This window comes from Neophocaena asiaeorientalis, unplaced genomic scaffold, assembly GCF_003031525.2.
Source record: "Neophocaena asiaeorientalis asiaeorientalis breed wild unplaced genomic scaffold, Neophocaena_asiaeorientalis_V1.1 scaffold391, whole genome shotgun sequence".
Lineage (NCBI taxonomy): Eukaryota > Metazoa > Chordata > Mammalia > Artiodactyla > Phocoenidae > Neophocaena > Neophocaena asiaeorientalis.
In genome coordinates, this window is record NW_020174056.1 from 612,815 (window position 1) to 633,682 (window position 20,868).

Below are 20,868 nucleotides of genomic sequence, written 5' to 3' on the forward strand. Positions count from 1 at the left end.
TTGCTCTGGCAATGATAAAAGTCCATATTCAGATATGAGTTAAGAAAGCAAGTTGTTTTCAAGTGATGGATGCCACAGGAAGGTAGGAATTTAAAGAACTGTAAGCTCATAAACTCAGATAAGCCTCTAAGACTATGACATACAAATGTTTTTTAAATTTAAATTGGGATTCAACTTATTTTCTAAAATAAACATTTTATTAGTTTTGTCACAGTATCATTTTTTTGTAAACTTAAAGACAGTATATGTGGGGTAGTGGGGAGAGAGTAATCCATTTATTACCTGAATCTTCTATAAATAATCCATAGTGAACTTTTGCCACAGTTCGTTTTTATAACATATTATTGTAACATTATAGATGTGAATATAAATCTTCACATATTTAAAGGACATTGAGATGTTTGTATACATAAATAATATCTAGTTACTCATTTGAAAAATCTCAGTAAAAATGATGTTATTATCCAGGAGCTTTAAATTTGAAACTTAAAATTTTTCATATGTTTAATTTAAAGAAAATAGCATGTGGATGTTATTTAACAAAATTCATTTGAAGAGGATGAGAATATTATAAAATGTAACCGTGAGACTATTTCTTTGCCCCTCCAAAAAACCCTAAACCATATATCTAAATTTTGCTTCTATTTCTATTGTACACAAAAATGTTCAAATTTCAACACCTATAAAACAATTTAACTATCTATCCTGTACATTAGCTTTGGTCCACACATTACACTTCGAAAATTGATTATATGTTTGTTCTAGTATCATTTACAATAATGACACAGAAATATTCTGGAAAATTCATTAATAGAAGAATGAACAAACATTACATAAATGTTTCGAAATATTTACATCGCTTATGAATAATGAAGTGCAAAGTTTTCCAAGGTATGTTGTCAAATAGTAAAAAAGAAAAGGTAAGGAAAAAGAAACCCACAAGTTGCAGATGAAATATAGCATAGTAATTAAGATCAGAGACTCTGGAACTAGACTAACTTTTGAATACTGACTTTGCTACTTACTAGGTGTATGAAGAGAAAGGTTTGGTTTTGGTTGCTTTTCTTTATTTCTTTGTTTTTAACTATGTTATACATCAGTTTCCTCGTGTAAAGTGGAAGTCAAAATAGTACTTACCTCACAGGGCTATTGTAAGGAACAAATGAGTCATTATATATGAAACAATTGTAATGATATCTGCTATTATGTCAGCACTAAATTAGTGCTTCTTTATTTACACATAGAATGGCCTAATTTATGTTCAACGCACAGAGACAAACAAAACTATTATTCTATATGAACTTATAGAACATATGTTTACAAGCACACAGAAAAAGGCCTAACAACACACATGCCAAACTGATACCAATGTATCATTAGGGGCATTAAAGGAAATCCCTTGCTGTTTGAGTATCTTACATAGAAAATATAATTAATACATTATTTTGTGATTACATTTTAAATACGTTATACACTCATTAAATGGAACTATAAAAATAATGGTGAAGATTACATTTACTCACTGACATAAAAAAAAGTTCATGCACATATCGTAAAGTGCAAGCAAGCAGATCAAAACACTATTAATTTTATTAACATGAACTCAGTAATGTAAAATTATACGGTTATGTTTTGTGTATGGAATGATCATGTTAATGTTTATTCTGGCTAGGTGATTTCAACTTTGTTCTTTATATATAGATACATGTATATATAATTAAACATAAACATACACAAATCTATACATTACTTTTTTTAAAACACTATAAAAGCTATTTTACTGTGAAAAGAAAGCAACAGCAAGGCAAGCTAATTATACCATCATGCAACATTCTGCATTCAAAATACGTATGTTGAGAACCACTGATGAATGGAATGAATTAGAAAGGTTATGAATGTACTTACCCACCAAACGCCTGAAGTGCAGAGAACTGGGAAGCATCCAAATCACTGCCACTTACTATTCGAGCCTTAAACGAAAATGGAGAAAAACAAAACAAAAGAGAGAGGCTTTTAGCATCCTATAGCTGTGTATACATGAATTTGGAACACGCGTCAACTGCACTAGACACGTAACACCTAGTATGACAGATGCTAAGCAGGGTCAGCTTCAAGTCAAAGCTACTGTGTTTTTGTGAGTGGAGGTTTTGAAATTAGCTGTCAGCATTCAGACAAAAGCACTGGCAGAGTCGAGGAAAATATCATATTCCAAATACTATTTGCCCTTAAAACTTGGTATGTGCAGTGAAGATCATGAATCAGTCAGAGAGACCATGATTCGCCAGACTTAAAAACAGATGCTGAGTTTGACCGTAGCAGACCCCTAGGTTGGCAAGTGTAAGCTAAAGTAAGCGAAGCTGGCAAGGGGTAACCTCTTCATAAATGCAACAGATTGGGGCACACTTAAAGGACAACCAAAGAATGGAAAGCTGGGATAACATGCACAGTTCACAACTAAAACAGAAGAACCAAAACAGGTCTAATATGTCACAAACAAACATGTACAAAAGACAAGATCCCTCAGGAGGGAAGAAAAAGTATGATTTAAAACCTTTTCATCCACAGAACTGCTATCTGAAAGAGAATCAGGAAAAGAAGGAATAAATGTTAGATGGAGTACTTTTCAAGAAATCATTTAAACATATACATGAACGAAGTGTTAGTGCTATATAGTTAAAAGCATAAATGAACCCCAAGGGAAGAAGGATAGTTTGTCCTCACAATTTAAAGAGCCGGAAAATGTGCCAGAATGCTTGAAAAGTATAAAAGAGTGATTACAGGACTTAACGAAAGGCAATGTGTCGTAAAAAGAAAAGAACAGTTTAAGTATCAGAATGCCTAGGCTCCAGTTGGGGCTCTGCAACTTACTAAGCACACTGGGCAAACTACCAAATTCTCTGGAGTCTGGAGGCTAGACCTAACTCTGAAATAAAGTCACTAATACTTTGCTTTTTGCCTCCAAACGTTGTGGAGAGGATCAATTAAGATCAATATATATGAAAGTAAACCCCAGGTGACTATATAAACTAAAGATGTTTTATTGAGGGATTATTTATGGCTTCTCATAGAACTTCAGAACTAAAAGATTAATTAATTAAGTACATTTCATCTTGCAAATAAGAAAACTTGCCTGAAGGGATTAAATGATTTAGGATCCCAAAACTAGTAAATGACAGAGTGGGACAAAAATCCAGGGCTTCTGATCCCCCACCCGCTGCCCTTTAGATCCAATGTTTCAGGTGAATTGAACAAAACAGTGAGGGGTGGTTGATCCACAGTTCTCCAGTGCAACTTAAGATAAATCACAAGGTCAACATTTATCACTTTCAACTGCTCATGGGCCCAAGTAGATGAACAATGGACTACTGCTTTTTTTTTTTGAAACTCAAGTCTAAATCTGTAAGGGTCATCATAGCATGGTCCATTTCTACCTTACATAGTGTTATTGCTTTTTAACATAAAGCTGGAGGGATTTCTCTATGAATACAAGTTTGCAGAAAGCTAGAGCTGGCAAGACCTTAGAGTTCATGTAGTCCAATCCCCTTATTTTTATAGATGAGCCCCAGAGACAGAAAGATTTCCCTGAGGTCATGTAACTCAATGACCTTTATTGATACAAATCTGAAATATATATTTTTTTTTGACTCATTAAGTATGAACCAGTTAACATAACTAAATATTTTTGTGCAATATTTAAGATTTTACAATATCCCAGGGTTCTATCTTTGAATATAAAACAGGGTAAGGCACAATATAGAGTAATAAAGCAAATCTTATTTATGGCCATAAGTATTTTTAAATACTTCACAAAATACAGAAAATAAAATTCAGCACAGTATCAGAAGAATAATATATCATAGCCATGAAGATTTTTTCATAAGCATGATTTAAAATCACTGACGAATTTAACATGACATATTAACTGGTCATAAAATACATATCTGTATTTCAACAGGAACACACAAGTTATTAGATAAAATTTCAAAATCTTCCAAATAATTTTTAACCTATTTAAAATAGGATTGGAATGAGTCTTAAGTTTAATATGCTAAAAATATCTTTCAGAATCAACTCAAGTGTAAAATATTAGGGCATCCTTATTATTAAAACCAAAACAAAAATGTTCACTACCATATTTTAACTTAATTCCAGAAATTCTGACCAATATATTAAAACAGAAATAAACTTTAACACCAATGTTGAAAGGTAAAATACAGAGTTATTATTTTTCAGGAATTACAGTATTATACCCTGAAAACAAGCCAAACCAAACCACCTGGAAAACTATTAGGATAATAAAATAGGTGGCAAAGTGAATATATAACCAACACATCAAGTAACGACATTAAGTTATTTCCTACTAACTAGCAATAACTAGTTTGGAATACAATGACATTAGATCTCATTTCAAATATCCAGTACTGTTATACAGTCTTCCATTCTAACCGGCTTCTATAGCAACCACTTGACTATACAAAGGTAATCTTACCAAAGTTGTTATTTTTCAGCTGCTAAATGTGGTAATACATTAACTTTTCATTCATTGATTCATTCAATGTTCATTCATTCTTTCACTGAATACATATTTTTATTTATTATCAATGAACCTTTGTTGTTCACTTTGACTCCTTTCTTGTCCCCATTTGAAACCTTTCTGAAATACAAATATGATGTCACTTCCCTTTTTAAAACCCACCAATGTCACCCAATGCCCATTTGAGAAAATTAGATCTATATATACTAGAAATTCATGGCTCACCAGTCCTCATTCACATCCTACACTTTGGCCACAATTAAATTCTTGCCATTTAGTTTCCATGACATGTCTTTTAAATGTGTACCTTTGCATTTTCAGTTTCCTCCTCCTAAAAGAAGTTATTGCTTTCTTCATCCAGCTAACTGCCTGTCAGCCTCCAAAACTCAGTTGAAGCATAACCCCCTCTCCTGGAATCTTGTCACTTTTCAGGGATTCATGGTATTTATACATGAGCGCTGCACTGCACACTGTATTCCTTTTGGCTAACCCTCAAAATTTCCCAATTTCCTTATCTGAAACCATTCCAGAAAAGTGCCTCAATGATACTTTATTTAAGCTTTTTGTCAACTTCCATTATATTCCTGAAACACAGGAGATGACTAATAAATGTTTGCTAAGCAGTGAATGTACAACCTTACATAAGCTATACAACTTTATTGAAGTATTTAAAAATCCATATAAAGAAAACTATTATTTCATCTTTCTGTATAGGGAGGATGAATTACTTTCTAACAGATTTATAGATTTAACAGTTAAAATCCTAATGGCAAGTTGTAACTTGAAATTATTCTAATTTTAAGTATAACTAGGTCAACAAACAAGTAAAAACACGTAAGATTGTTTTAAAGGAGATTAATGAGGGCAGATTACACAAATATTAAAAGTCTATAATAGCTGAAATATTATGGTTGGGGCAAAATAACAGAAGATCAGTGAAACATAAGTATACATACTTAAGTATACTCCAAAGTAATATACCCTTATACTTAAGAACTTAGTGAATAAGAAAGGACATATTATTATCAAAGAAAATGAGAAACATTAGTTAATAAATGATGCTTATGGGGGCAGAGACAAGATGGCAGAGTATAAGGACTTGAGCTCACCCCCCTCACCAAAACACCAAAATCACAACTGACTGCTGAACAACCATTGACAAAAAAACACTGGAAACTACCAATAAGACAAAGAAGAAGCCAAATGAGACACTAGAAGCAGCACAATCATGATAAAATCAAATCACATACCTGCCAGGTGGGTGACCCACAAAATGGAAAACAATTATATGACAGAAGTTATCCAAAAGGAGTGAAAGTTCTGATCCCCACATCAGGCACCCCATCATTAGAGTCTTGCATCAGGAGGAGTCCCAGGGCATCTGGCTTTGAAGGTCAGTGAGGTTCTGATCATAGGAATTCCACAGGAATGGGAGAAACAGAAACTCCACTCTTGGATGTTGCACACAAGGTCTTGTGCACACCCAGACGCAGGGGAAAAAGCAATGACCTCATAAGAGCCTGGGCCAGACCTACTTGCTGGTATTGGAGGGTCTCCTGCAGAGGCAGGGGGAGGCTGTGGCTCACTGCAGGGGAAAAGATAATGGAGGCTGTAGTTCTAGAAAATACTCATTGGCAAGAGCCCTCCCCTAGGTCACCATTTTCCCACAAGACCTGGCCCCACCCAATGGCCTGTACACTCCAGTGCTGAAACACCTCAGACCAAACCACCAACAGGGTGGGAACACAGCCCCAGTCCCCTGCAGACAGGCTACCTAAAGTCTTCCTGAGCCCACAGCTTCTCTATGAACACACCCCTTCACATGGCCCTGTCCACCAGAGGGACAAGATGAAGCTCTAGTAACCAGTGGGCAAGAACCAGTCCCTCCCACCAGAAAGCTGGCATAAGCCCCTTAGACCAGCATTATCCATCAGGGGACAGACAGCAGAAGCAAGAAGAACTAAAACCCTGCCTCCTGAGAAACAGAAACAGCAAACACAGAAAGTTAGACAAAATGAGACAGCAGAGTAATGTGTCCCAGATGAAGGAACAAGATAAAACCCCAGAAGAGCTACTAAGTGAATGGGAGATAGGTAATCTACCTGAAAAAGAATTCAGAGTAATGATAGTAAAGATGATCTAAAATCTTGGAAAAAGAATGGAGGAACAGACAGAGAAGATAGAAGAAATGTTTTAAAAAGAGCAATAAGATCTACAGAACAAACAGAGATGAACACTACAATAACTGGAATAAAATTACACCAGAAGGAATCAATATCAGAATACATGAATCACAAGAATGAATAAGTGAAGTAGAAGACAGAATGGTGGAGATCACCACTGCAGAACAGAATAAAGGAAAAAGAATGAAAAAAAATGAGGACAGTCTAAGAGACCTCTGGAACAACATTAAACACATCAAAATCCTCAGTATGGAGGTCCTAGAAGGAGAAGTCAGAAAGAAAGGATCTGAGAAAATATATGAAGAGTTAATAGCTGAAAACTCCCATATCATGGGAAACGAAGCAGTCATCCAAGTTCCAGGAAATGCAGAGAGTCCCAGGCAGGAAAACCCCAAGGAGGAACATGCCGAGAGACACAGTAATCAAGTTGACAAAAATTAAAGACAAAGAAAATATTAAAAACAGGGGAAAAGCAAAAATAACATACAGGGAATTCCCAAAAGGTTATCAGCTGATTTTTCAGCAGAAACTCTAAAGGCCAGAAGGGAATGGCAAAATATATGTAAAGTGATGAAAGGGAAGAACCTACAACCAAGAATACTCTACCAAGTAATGCTCTCATTCAGATGTGATGGAGAAATCAAAAGCTTTATAGACAAGAAAAAGCTAAGAGAATTCAGCACCACCAGAACAGCTTTGCAACAAATGCTAAAGGAACTTCTCTAGGTGCAAAAGAAAAAGCCACAACTAGAAACAAGAAAATAATGAATGGAAAAGCTCACCAGTAAAGGCAAACAAGAGTAAAGGTAGGAAGTCATCCACACACAAATATGAAGTCAAAACCAGCAACTGTGAGAAGAAGAGAGTATAAATGCAGGACATTGGAAATGCATTTGAAATTAAGGGACCAGCAACTTAAAACAATCTTGTTTGTATACAGACTGCTGTATCAAAACCTCATGGTAACCACAAAGAGAAAAACTACAATAGATACACAAAAAATAAAAAGGAATCCAAACACAACACTAATGTTAGTCATCAAAACACAACAGAAGGGAACAAAAGAGAAAGGGAAGGAAAAAGACCTACAAAAACAAAACCAAAACTATAACAAAATGGCAGTAAGAACATACATATCGATAATTACCTTAAACATATATGGATTAAATGTTCCAACCAAAAGACAAAGACTGGCTGAATGTATACAAAAATAAGACGCATATATGTGCTGTCTACAAGAGACCCACTTCAGATCTAGGGACATATACCAACTGAAAGTGAAGGAATGGAATAAGGTATTCTATGTAAATGGAAATCAAAAGGAAGCTGGACTAGCAACACTCATATCATACAAAACAGACTTTAAAATAAAGACTGTTACAAAAGACAAAGAAGGACACTTCATAATGATCAAGGCAACAATCCAAGAAGAAGATATAATAATTGTAAAAATATATGTACCCAACATGGGAGCACCACAATATATAAGGAAAAAACTAACAGCCATAAAAGGAGAAATCTACAGTAACACATTAATAGTGGGGGACTTTAACACCCCACTTTCATCAACAGACAGATCATACAGGGAGAAAGTCAAAAAGGAAACATAGGCCTTAAATGAAACATTAGACCAGATAGACTTAATTGATATTTATAAAGCATTCCATCCAAAAGCAGCAGAATACACATTCTCCCTACTGCACATGGAACATTCTGCAGACCTTACCACATGCTGGGCAACAAAATCAAGCCTAAGTAAATTTAATAAAATTGAAATCATATCAAGCATCTATTCTGACCACAATGCAATGAGATTAGAAATCAACTACAAAAAAAACTGGAAAAAAACACAAACACATGGAGGCTAAACAATATGCTACCAAGCAACTAATGGATCATTGAAGAAATCAAAAAAGAAATTAAAAAATACCTGGAGAACAATGAAAATGAAAACATGACAATCCAAAACCTATGGGGCTCAGCAAAAGCAGTTCTAAGAGGGAAGTCCATAGCAATTCAAGCTCACCTCAAGAAACAAGAAAAATCTCAAACAAATAACCTAAACTTACACCTAAAGCAACTAGAAAAAGAACAACAAACAAAATACAAAGCTAGTAGAACAAAAGAAATCATAAAGATCAGAGCAGAAAAAACTGAAATAGTGAAGAACAATAGAAAAGATCAATAAAACTAAAACCTGGTTCTCTGAAAAGATAAACAAAATTGATAAACCTTTAGTCAGGCTCAACAAGAAAAACTCGGAGATAGAGGGCTCAAATCCAAAAAATTAGAAATGAAAAAGGAGAAGTTCCAATGGACACAAAGGATAATAAGAGAATACTACAAGCAACTATATGCCAATGAAAGGAACAACCTAGAAGAAGTGGACAAATTCCTGGAAAGATACAGTCTCCCAAGACTGAACCAGGGAGACAAAGAAAATATGAATATGCCAATCACAAGTACTGAAATTGAAACTGTGATGAAAAAACTCACAACAAACAAAAGTCCAGACCAGATGGTTTCACATGCAAATTCTCTCAGACATTTAGAGAAGAGTTAATGCCTATCCTTCTCAAACTATTCCAAAGAATTGCACAGGAAGGAATATTCCCAAACTCATTCTATGAGGCCACCATCCCCCTGATACCAAAACCAGACAAACGTACCACAAAAAAGAAAATTACAGGCCAATATTACTGATGAACATCGATCCAAAATCCTCAACAAAATACTAGTAAACCAAATGCAACAATACAATAAAAGGATCACACAATACGAATAAGTTGGATTTATCCCAGGGATGCAAGGATTTTTTTAATATCCATAAATGAATCAGTGTGATAAAACACATTAACAAATTAAAGAATAAAAATCATATGATCATCTCAATAGATGCAGAGAAAGCTTTTGACAAAATTCAGCACTCATTTACAATGAAAACTCTCCAGAGACTAGATATAGAGGGAACATACCTCAACATAATAAAGCCCATATATGACAAACCTACAGCTAACAACATACTCAATGGTGAAAGGCTGAAAGCATTTGCTCTAAGATCAGGAACAAGACAGTGATATACACTCTTGCCATCTTTATTCAACATAGTTTTGGAAGTACTAGCCATGCCAATCAGAGAAGAAAAAGAAATAAAAGGAATCCAAATTGGAAAAGAAATATAACTGTCACTGTTTGCAGATGACATGATACTATGCATATATAATCGTAAAGATGCCACCAGGAAACTACTAGAGCTAATCAATGAATTTGGTAAAGTTGCAGGATATAAAATTAATACACAGAAATCTGTTGCACTGCTTATACACCAACAATGAAAGATCAGAAAGAGAAGTTAAAGAAACAACCTCATTCACCATCACATTAAAAAGAATAAAATACCTACGAATAAACCTACCTAAGGAGGGAAAAGATCTGTACTCTGAAAACTGTAAGATGCTGATGAAAAAAATCAAAGATGACACAAACAAATGGAAAGATATACCATGACCGTGGATTGAAAGAATCAATATTGTCAAAATGACTATACTACCCAAGGCAATCTACAGATTCAATGCAATCTCTGTCAAATTACCAATGGCACTTTTCAAAGAACTAGAAAAATCATAAAATTTGTACAGAGACACAAAAAGCCCTGAATAGCAAAAGCAATCTTGAAAAAGAAAAATGGAGCTGGAGGAATCAGGCACCTTGACTTCAGACTATACTACAGTCATCGAAACAGTATGGTACTGGCACAAAAAAACAGAAATACAGTTCAATGGAAGAGGATAGAAAGCCCAGAAATTAAACCATGCACTATGGTCAATTAATCTACAACAAAGGAGGCAAGACTATACAATGGAGAAAAGACAGTCTCTTCAATAAATGGTGCTGGGAAAACTGGACAGCTACATTTTAAAAAGTGAAATTAGAATATTCTCTAACCACACACACGAAAATAAACTCAACGTGGATTAAAGACCTAAGTGTAAGACTGGATACCATAAAACTCTTAGAAGAAAACATAGGCAGAACACTCCTTGACATAAATTGCAGCAAGATCTTTTTTGATCTGTCTCCTAGAGTAATGAAAATAAAAGCAAAAATAAACAAATGGGACCTAATTAAACACTTTTGTACAGGAAAGGAAACCATAAACAAAATGAAAAGACAACCCACAGAATGGGAGAAAATATTTGCAAACAATAAGAGGGACAAGGTATTAATCTCCAAAAGTTACAAGCAGCTCATGCAGCTCATTATCAAAAAAAAAAGAAAGCAAAGAAAAATCCAATCTAAAAATGGGCAGAGGACCTAAACAGACATTTCTCCAAAGAAGACAGGCAGATGGTCAACAGGCACATTAAAAGATTCTCAACGTTGCTAACTATTAGAGAAATGCAAGTCAATACTACAATGAGATATATAACACTTAACACCAGTCAGCATGGCCATCATCAAAAACTCTACAAACAATAAATGCTGAAGAGCATGTGAAGAAAACGGAAACCTCCTACACTGTTGGTGGGAATGTAGATTGGTGCAGCCACTGTGGAGAACGGAAGGGAGGTTCCTTAAAAAACTGAAAACAGAGCTAATACATAACCCAGCAATCCCACTCCTGGGCATGTATCCAGAGAAAAACATGGTTCAAAAGGATACATACACCCCAATGTTCACTGCAACATTTTTTTAGAATAGCCAAGACATGGAAACAACCTAAATGTCCATCAACTGATGAATGGATAAAGCTGTGGTACATATATACAATGGACTATCACTCAGCCATAAAAAAGTGTGAAATAATACCTTTTGCAGCAATATGGATGGACCTGGAGATTATCATACTAACAGACAAATATCATATGATATTTCTTATATGAAGAAAATTAAAAAATGATACAACTGAACTTATTCACACAACAGAAACAGACTCACAGACTTAGAAAACTTACGGTTACCAAAGGGGAAAGGTGAGGGTAGGGATAAATTGGGAGTTTGGGATTCACAAATACACACTACTATATTTAAAATAGATAACCAACAAGGACCTGGTTTACAGCAGAGGAATCTCTGCTCGATATTCTGTAATAACCTAAATGGAAAAAGAATTTGAAAAAGAATAGATATATGTATATGTATAACTAAATCACTTTGCTGTACACCTGAAACTAACACAACATTGAAATCAAATATATTCCAATATGAAATAAAAATTATAAATAAAATGTTACTTAGAACATTGGGTAAATATTTCTAATACTCATTTGTATCTCATACATATATCATGAAGTTCCAGATGTATTATTAAATTTAAAGTAATTCAAATTCAAGTAAGTAAAAAAAAAATGTACATTTATTAAGCCTATGGAATAAGAAGATATGCTCAAACTTAGAGGTAAAGGAATACAACAAACAGAAACGTTTGATAAATTTATATTCATTTACTATATTTGTATACAAAAACAAGAAAATAAAAAAATTTTTTGCTGAATACATGTATATTAATATGTTCAATGTATAAAGAACTCTCACATGTCTATAAAAAGTGACACTAATACCCCAATAGATACCCACGGTCAAGAATGTGACTAGATAATTCACAAATTAGAATGCAATAGTCAATAAGCATGAAAAATTAACCAGTTTATTAAAACTATGCCTAACCATGATTATAAAATTAGCAAAGAATAATGATATTAATTTTAATGATATTGAAAATAATTACCAAGGTCTTTGAGGATATCATGAATCCGGCACTCTGATATAGGGTTGGTAACAGTGAAAATTATATTTGTCAGAAACCTTTTAGTGATGTCTAGTGATAAACTTTGTTCTTATGGGTAAATTCCTTTTTTGGAAGTTGATGCTAAGGAAATTAAATTTGTTATGGACTGAATTGTGTCCCCCTTAATCCATATGCCAAAGTCTTAACTCCCAGTACCTCAGAATACAGCCTTGTTTGGGAGTAGAGTTCTTGCAGATATAATTAAATGAGGTCATACTGGAGTAGGGTGATCCACAATCCAGTATGACTGATGTCCTTTTAAGAAGGAGAAATTTGGAGACAGATAAACACACCCAAGAAAAACATCACATAAAAATCAGTTATACTGCAAAGCCTAAGACCTACCTACCAAAAATCACAAGAGAGGCCTGACAGATCCATCCCTAGAGCCTTCAGAGGGAGCACTGCCTTGTCAATACACCTGGATCTAGCCTCCAGAACTATGAGACAATTTCTCTTGTTCTCACTCAGTTCATGGTGCTCTGTTACAACAGCCCTAGCAAACTAAAATAATTTTAAATACTGAAGAAAATCTATGTGTGAGGATCTGCATTGTTTCATTATTTACAAAAACAAAAAAAAACTGGACAAACATACACAGCCAAGTATAGAAGTGTGGGTTGAAAATTATGTTCTATGACCTAGATGCAATAATTTGCTATCATTAAAATAAATGCATTTAAAGACTATATAAAGATGTAGGAAATATTATATATGTATATTATATATATGATATATATGTATACATTGATATTATACATGTTACATATGTATGTAATCAATATACACATTCTCACGATGGCTTTGTTCCTTGATGAATTGCCTTTTACTCTACATGTAGCTATTTCGCTTAGTTGAATTCTGGTTAAAATTCTAATTAAATGCTGGATACTCCCCATAATGCTTCTCCTAATGCTCCTTGTCTTAGAAGTCCTATCATCTCACATCAAGGTCATTTTGCAGTTCAGTGGCTTGATATCTTTAATATAGACCCATGGTGCCTCCATCTACTTATAGTGAAACCTCCTCTATAAACGGAATTACAGTGAATTTCTGTGACTGTATGCTTCTTAATGTCTCAAAATAACATAGTTAATTTTTTAAACATAATATTTATCAGGTGAACATCATTATTCTAATCAACCATGCTGCATGGGAACCTAGGAAACTAAAACCTTTAGCATGCAGGAGTGCACATGATGTAAGTTTAGTAAGCCCACCAGAAGTTCTTGTGTGAGCATCCCTGAGAAGGAAATCTGAACGTGATTTAGGCAACATGTGACCACCTTTGCCCTCAGTTTTCCCTCATATAAGTGAACTAAGGTTTGACTAGCATGTATCTGAAACCTCTAACTCTAAATTCCATGCTTTTGTTTGCATATGTATAATAAAACTTCACTATAACAAAGTGTATTTACTCACAAGCTACCACAAAAATATTTAAAATTAGTATCTAATGCTTAAATGAGTTATTTATAATCATTTCACATTCTCCTAAGATAGAAGTAAAAATTGTTTCCGCTCTTGATATTTTACCCATAACACCACACCTTTGGAAGGAAATGTGGTAGAAGAGACCTCTAAGTTTGTAAAGAATCTGAGTTCTAGAGTCATACCTGGCTTAGGAGTTTCATTAAACTTCTTTGCTCTATAGTTCTTCATTGATAATATATAGCTTCCACTGGTAGTAATATTTCAGTATGTGCTTTGGAGATATGTTTGCTTTACTTACCAGGACATCAAAGTATCTATCACTTTTACAACATGTACAATATATGCCTGAGAATCATGAAATGGGAGCTGAAGACAATTCAGAGAAAACGTTATAATGTTATCAGAGTACTGTTGAGTTGCCATTAACTTTTACAGAGTACCTACTATGTGCTACATTGCAAAGCACATTATCTGCACTTTGATTGAATGCTTTGAACTGTCTTATAATGTATCAATATTCCTTAGATGCTGTCAGGGCAAAGGAAACGCTGTGAGCATGGCTCACATTTCAGTTCTAATTCTGGATGCAATAGTGTGGGTGCTAAGTGAAAGACTAATGCTTATTAACTCATCTTACACTTTTGTTCAAGGAGGTAACCTGAAAAATTGAGTCAAAAATATGAAAGATATGATATGGGAGCAAGAGAAGAAATCTCTCTCTCCAGCCAGAGAGGATGAGGGGTTTAGAAAGAATAGTAGATTATTTATGAGTGGGTCTTTGTCAAATGAAGGCATTCTTGGCAGAGGGAAAATAATTTTAAAAGGCACTGAAGCTTGAAAGAGTATAGTGTGTTAGGAACTAAAACATGGGAATATGAGAGTAAATACTAAGGAATAAAAGGTAGATAAATGGAGCTCATAGTATGAAAATCTTCATGTATCTTATTAAGGAATTTATACCATAACTGCAATTTGAAACCACAAATAGCTAGACAGTGACATATAACATGAACAGAATTTTATTTTCTGTTTTAAAAAATCCAAACCAGTCGCCTGGACAAGGCAGAACAAGATGATATGGAATGGTCTGCTAATTGATCCACATATACCACAATTTTACACACATACACAAATGGTAAGTAAAGTAATTTTTCAAACTTTAAAGCATATCTAAACTCAAAAAGAAGAACAATCTCCCAATATGTACAAATGAAGTAGAAATTCAGCACTAACTATGAATGAAATAAAACCCAAAATTGCTTACAGGGGTATTGCAACCATTCATTCATTCATTCAGCAAATATTGATCAAGTGCTCCCTAGGTGCTAAACACTGTGCTAGGGACTAAGGATACCAAACTTGAAAATAAAGATAAAATTACATAAGCAGTGGTGATATTTAACGTTAAGTCTACATCACAGAATCCGCACAAGCAAATCTAAAAATTTTCTTGAAGCTACCTGGGTAAATCAGGAAGTCAAAACAGTATAAATACACTCATACAATATAAACGAATGAGATAAAAATTATCTATGGCAATGGAGAAACAAGGAAGTTTTCCATCCACTTAAAGACATAAACAAAAAAAATTTACAAAGGAAAACCTGAATCTCAGGCCTGTACCAAATGCGGTTTCACAATTCACATCAAAATTAAATACATTTATTCTTTTCACATAAAATACTAATAAAAATTGACAATGCACCTTGCCACAAAAGAAACCTCAACATATTCCATGAAAGTGTTATCCTAAAGACCAATTACATAAGAAATCAACAATGGGTCAGTGATTTAAAAAAACAAAAAACCCTCCATTTTGAAACTCATTAACACTTCCCCTTAAGATTTACAGAGGATAAAAAAAATGGTGTAAATCATGAAATGTGAATAGCTAAACTAAAATTAAGCATATACAGAGACACACATATATATATATTTGTGGGATAACTGTGGTATGACAGAGTTGCAGACTTAAATGTTTTAAGCAAATAAAAAAATTAAAACAAAGTAAAAATGCAACTCAAGAAGCTAAAAAGAATTATAGCATAACCCAAAGCAAGTAAAAAATCAGAACAGTAAAGAGTGGAAATAATGATGTAAAATTATTTTCTGAAAAAAAAAGGTATGAAAAAAGATGTTTTAAAAAACTTTAATAAAAGTATAGAGAATCTTGCAGCTTGTGGAAGAAAAATCACATTCACAGGAAGGCAGACAAAATGAAAAAGCACAGGACTATGTACCAGATGAAGGAACAAGATAAAATCCCAGAAAAACAACTACATGAAGGAGAGATAGGAAACCTTCCAGAAAAAGACTTCAGAATAATTATAGTGAACATGATCCAGGACCTTAGAAAAAGAATGGAAGCAAAGACTGGGAAGATGCATGAAAGTTTAACAAAGACCTAGAAGAATCAAAGAACAAACAGAGATGAACAATACAATAAGTGAAATGAAAAATACACTAGAAGGAATCAATAGCAGAATACCTGACGCAGAAGAACAGATAAACAACCTGGAAGACAGAATGGTGGAAATCACTGCTGCGGAACAGAAAAAAGAAAACAGAAAGAAAAGAGATGAAGACAGTCTAAGGCACCTCTGGGACAACATAAAACACACCAACATTCACATTATAGGGGTCCCAGAAGGAGAAGAGAGAAAGGACTCAAGAAAATATTTGAAGAGATTATAGTTGAAAACTTCCCTAGCATAGGAAAGGAAATAGCCACCCAATCCAGGAAGTGCAGAGTCCCAGAAAGGATAAACCCAAGGAGAAACAGGCCGGAACACACAGTAATCAAATTGACAAGAATTAAAGACTAAGAAAAATTATTAAAAGAAACAAGGGAAAAATGACAAATGAGATACAAGCAAATTCCCATAAAGTTAACAGCTGATTTCTCAGCAGAAACTGTACAAGCCAGAAGGGAAGTGGCATGATATACTTAAAGTGATGAAAGGGAAGAACCTACAACCAAGACTACCTGGCAAGGAGCTCATTCAGCTTCGATGGAGAAATCAAAAGCTTTAATACAAGCAAATTCCCATAAAGTTAACAGCTGATTTCTCAGCAGAAACTGTACAGGCCAGAGGGAGTGGCATGATTTATCTAAAGAGATGACAGGGAAGAACATACAACCAAGATTACTCTACCCAGCTAGGATCTCATTCAGATTCGACAGAGAAATCCAAAGCTTTACAGACAAGCAAAAGCTAAGAGAATTCAGCATCACCAAACCAGCTCTACAACAAAGGATACAGGAACTTCTCTAAGTGGGAAACGCAAGAGAAGAAAAGGACCTACAAAAACAAACCCAAAACAATTAAGAAAATTGTAATAGGAACATACATATTGATAATTACCTGAAATGTGAATGGATTAAATACTCCAACCAAAAGACACAGGCTTGCTGAACGGATGCAAAAACAAGACCCATATATATGCTGTCTACAACAGACCCACTTCAGACCAAGGGACACATACAGACTGAAGGTGGGGGGATGGAAAAAGATATTCCATGCAAAGGGAAATCGAAAGAAAACTGGAATAGCAACACTCATATCAAATAAAATAGACTTTAAAATAAAGAATGTTACAACAGACAAGGAAGGACACTACATAATGATTAAGGAATAAATCCAAGAGAAAGATATAACAATTATAAATATATATGCACCCAACATAGAAGCACTTCAATACATAAGGTAAATGCTAACAGCTATACAAGAGGAAATCAACCATAACACAATAATAGTGGGAGACTTTTACACCTCACTTACAACAATGGACAGATCATCACGACAAAAAAGTAATAAGGAAACACAAGCTTTAAATGACACAATAGACCATATAGACTTAATTGGTATTTATAGGACATTCCATCAGAAAACAGCAGATTACACTTTCTGCCCAAGTACACATGGAAAACTCACCAGGATAGATCACATCTTGGATCACAAATCAAGCCTCAGTAAATTTAAAAAAACTGAAATGATCTCAAGTATCTTTTCTGACCACAACACTATGAGATTAGAAATAAATTACAGGGGAAAAAACGTAAAAAACACAAACACATGGAGGCTAAACAATATGTTACTAAATTACCAAATCACTGAAGAAATCAAAGAGGAAATCAGAAAACACCTAGAGACAATCCAAAACCTATATCTCTTCTCGGCCTTTTGGCTAAAATCAAGTGTAGTATCAAAACATATGGGATGCAGCAAAAAGCAGTTCTAAGAGGGAAATTTATAACACTACAATCCTATCTCAGGAAACAAAAATAATCTCAAATAAATAATCTAATCTTACACCTAAAGGAAATAAGAAGAACAAACAAAACCTAAATTTAGTAGAAGGAAAGAAATCGTAAAGATCAGAGCAGAAATGAATGTAATAGAGAAAAAGAAAATAATAGCAAATATCAATAAAACTAAAAGCTGGTTCTTTGAGACAATAAACTAAATTGATGAACCTTTAGTGAGACACATCAAGAAAAAGAGGGAAATCGATACAGCCACTATGGAGAACAGTAGGGAGGTTCCTTAAAAAACTAAAAATAGAACTACCATATGACCCAGCAATCCCACTACTGGGCATATACCCCGAGAAAACCATAATTCAAAAAGAGTCATGTAACACAATGTCCACTGAAGCTCTATTTACAAAAGACAGGACGTGGAAGCAACCTAAGTGTCCACTGACAGATGAATGGTTAAAGAAGATGTGGCACATATATACAATGGAGTATTATTCAGCCATAAAAATAAACGAAATTGAGTTATCTGTAGGGAGGTGGATGGACCTAGAGTCTGTCATACAAAGTGAAGTAAGTCAGAAAGAGAAAAACAAATACTGTATGCTAACACATATATATGGAATGAAAAAAAAAACGGTCATGAAGAACCTAGAGGCAGTACAGGAATAAAGATACAGACCTACTAGAGAATGGACTTGAGGACATGAGGATGGGGAAGACTAAGCTGGGGCAAAGTGAGAGAGTGGCATGGACATACATACACTGCCAAACATAAAACAGATAGCTAGTGGGAAGCAGCCACATAGCACAGGGAGATCAGCTTGGTGCTTTGTGACCACCTAGAGGGGTGGAATAGGAAGTGTGGGAGGGAGGGTGATGCAAGAGGTAAGATATATGGGGATATATGTTTATGTATAGCTGATTCACGTTGTTATACAGCAGAAGGTAAAACACCATTGTGAAGCAATTATACTCCAATAAAGATGTTAAAAAAAGACTACTCACCACAAAAAAAAAACAAAAAGGAAAAAGGGGGAGAGTACTCAAATCAATAAAATTAGAAATCAGAAAAGGAGAAGTTACAATGGATACCACAGAAATATAAAGCATCATAGGAGACTACTACAAGCAACTCTATGCCAATAAAATGGATAAACTGGAAGAAATGGACAGTCTAAAAAAGGTATAACCTTCCACAACTGAACCAAGAAGAAACAGAAAATATATACTAGACCCATCACAAGTAATGAAACTGAAACTGTGATTTAAAATCTTCCAACAAACCAAAGTCCAGGACCAGGTGGCTTCACAAGTGAATTTTATCAAACATTTAGAGAAGTGCTAATATCCATCTTTCTCAAACTCTTCCAAAAAATTGCAGAGGAACACTCCCAAACTCATTCTACGAGTCCACCATCACCCTGATACCAAAACCAGACAAAGACTACAAAAAAAGAAAGTTACTGACCAGTACCACTAATGAAAACAGATGCAAAAATCCTCAACAAAATACTAGCAAACGATTAATCCAGCAACACATTAAAAGGATCATAAAACATGATCAAGGGGAATTTATCCCAGGGATGCAAGGATTCTTGAGTATATGCAAATCAGTCAATGTGATACACCATATTCACAAATTGAACAATAAATACCATGTGATCATCTCAATAGATGCAGAAAAGGCTTTTGACAAAATTCAAAACACATTTATGATAAAAACTCTCCAGAAAGTGGGCATAGCAGGAACCTACATCTAATACTAAAGGCCATGTATAACAAACCCACAGCAAACATAATTCTCAATGGTGAAAAACTGAAAGCATTTCCGCTAAGATCAGGAAAACAACAAGGATGTCCACTCTTGCCACTATTATTGAACATAGTTTTATAACTCCTAGCCATGACAATCAGAGAAGAAAAGGAAATAAAATACAAATTGGAAAAGAAGTACTAAAACTGTCACTGTTTGCAGATGACATGACACCATACATAGATAATCCTAATGATGTCACCAGAAAACTACTAGAGCTAATCAATCAATCTGGTAAAGTCGCAGGACACAAAATTAATGCACAGAAATCTCTTGCATTCCTATACACTAACAACGAGAGATCAGAAAGAGAAATTAAGGAAACAATCACATTCATCACTGCAACAAAAAGAATAAAATACCTAGGAATAAACCTACCTAAGGAGGTAAAAGACCTGTACTCAGAAAACTGTAAGGTGCTGATGAATAATAGTGATGAGAGTGGGCAACCTTGTCTTGTTCCTGATCTTAGTGGAAATGGTTTCAGTTTTTCACCATTGAGAACAAGGTTGGCTGTGGGTTTCTCATATATGGCCTTTATTATGTTGAGGAAAGTTCCCTCTATGCCTACTTTCTGCAGGGTTTTTAATCATGAATGGGTGTTGAATTTTGTTGAAAGCGTTCTCTGCATCTATTGAGATGATTATATGGTTTTTCTTCTTCAATTTGTTAATATGGTGTACCATGTTGATTGATTTGTGTATATTGAAGAATCCTTGCAATCCTGGGATAAACCCCACTTGATCATGGTGTATGATCCTTTTAATGTGCTGTTGGATTCTGTTTGCTAGTATTTTGTTGAGGATTTTTGCATCTATGTTCATCAGTGATATTGGCCTGTAGTTTTCTTTCTTT

At 34.5% G+C, this 20,868-nt stretch overlaps 1 protein-coding gene across 2 annotated transcripts in view; it reads right to left on the reverse strand.

The window, feature by feature from the left end:
* UNC13C (unc-13 homolog C) overlaps positions 1-20,868 on the reverse strand; it is a 580,525-nt gene that overhangs the window by 437,640 nt on the left and 122,017 nt on the right. For both annotated transcript variants that reach the window (XM_024754347.1, XM_024754348.1), the window contains 2 exons: positions 2,552-2,574; positions 1,906-1,970 (listed from right to left, as the gene is read on the reverse strand). In XM_024754347.1, the coding sequence (XP_024610115.1) occupies positions 1,906-1,970; positions 2,552-2,574 (88 nt within the window). The remainder of the gene's footprint in view (positions 1-1,905; positions 1,971-2,551; positions 2,575-20,868) is intronic.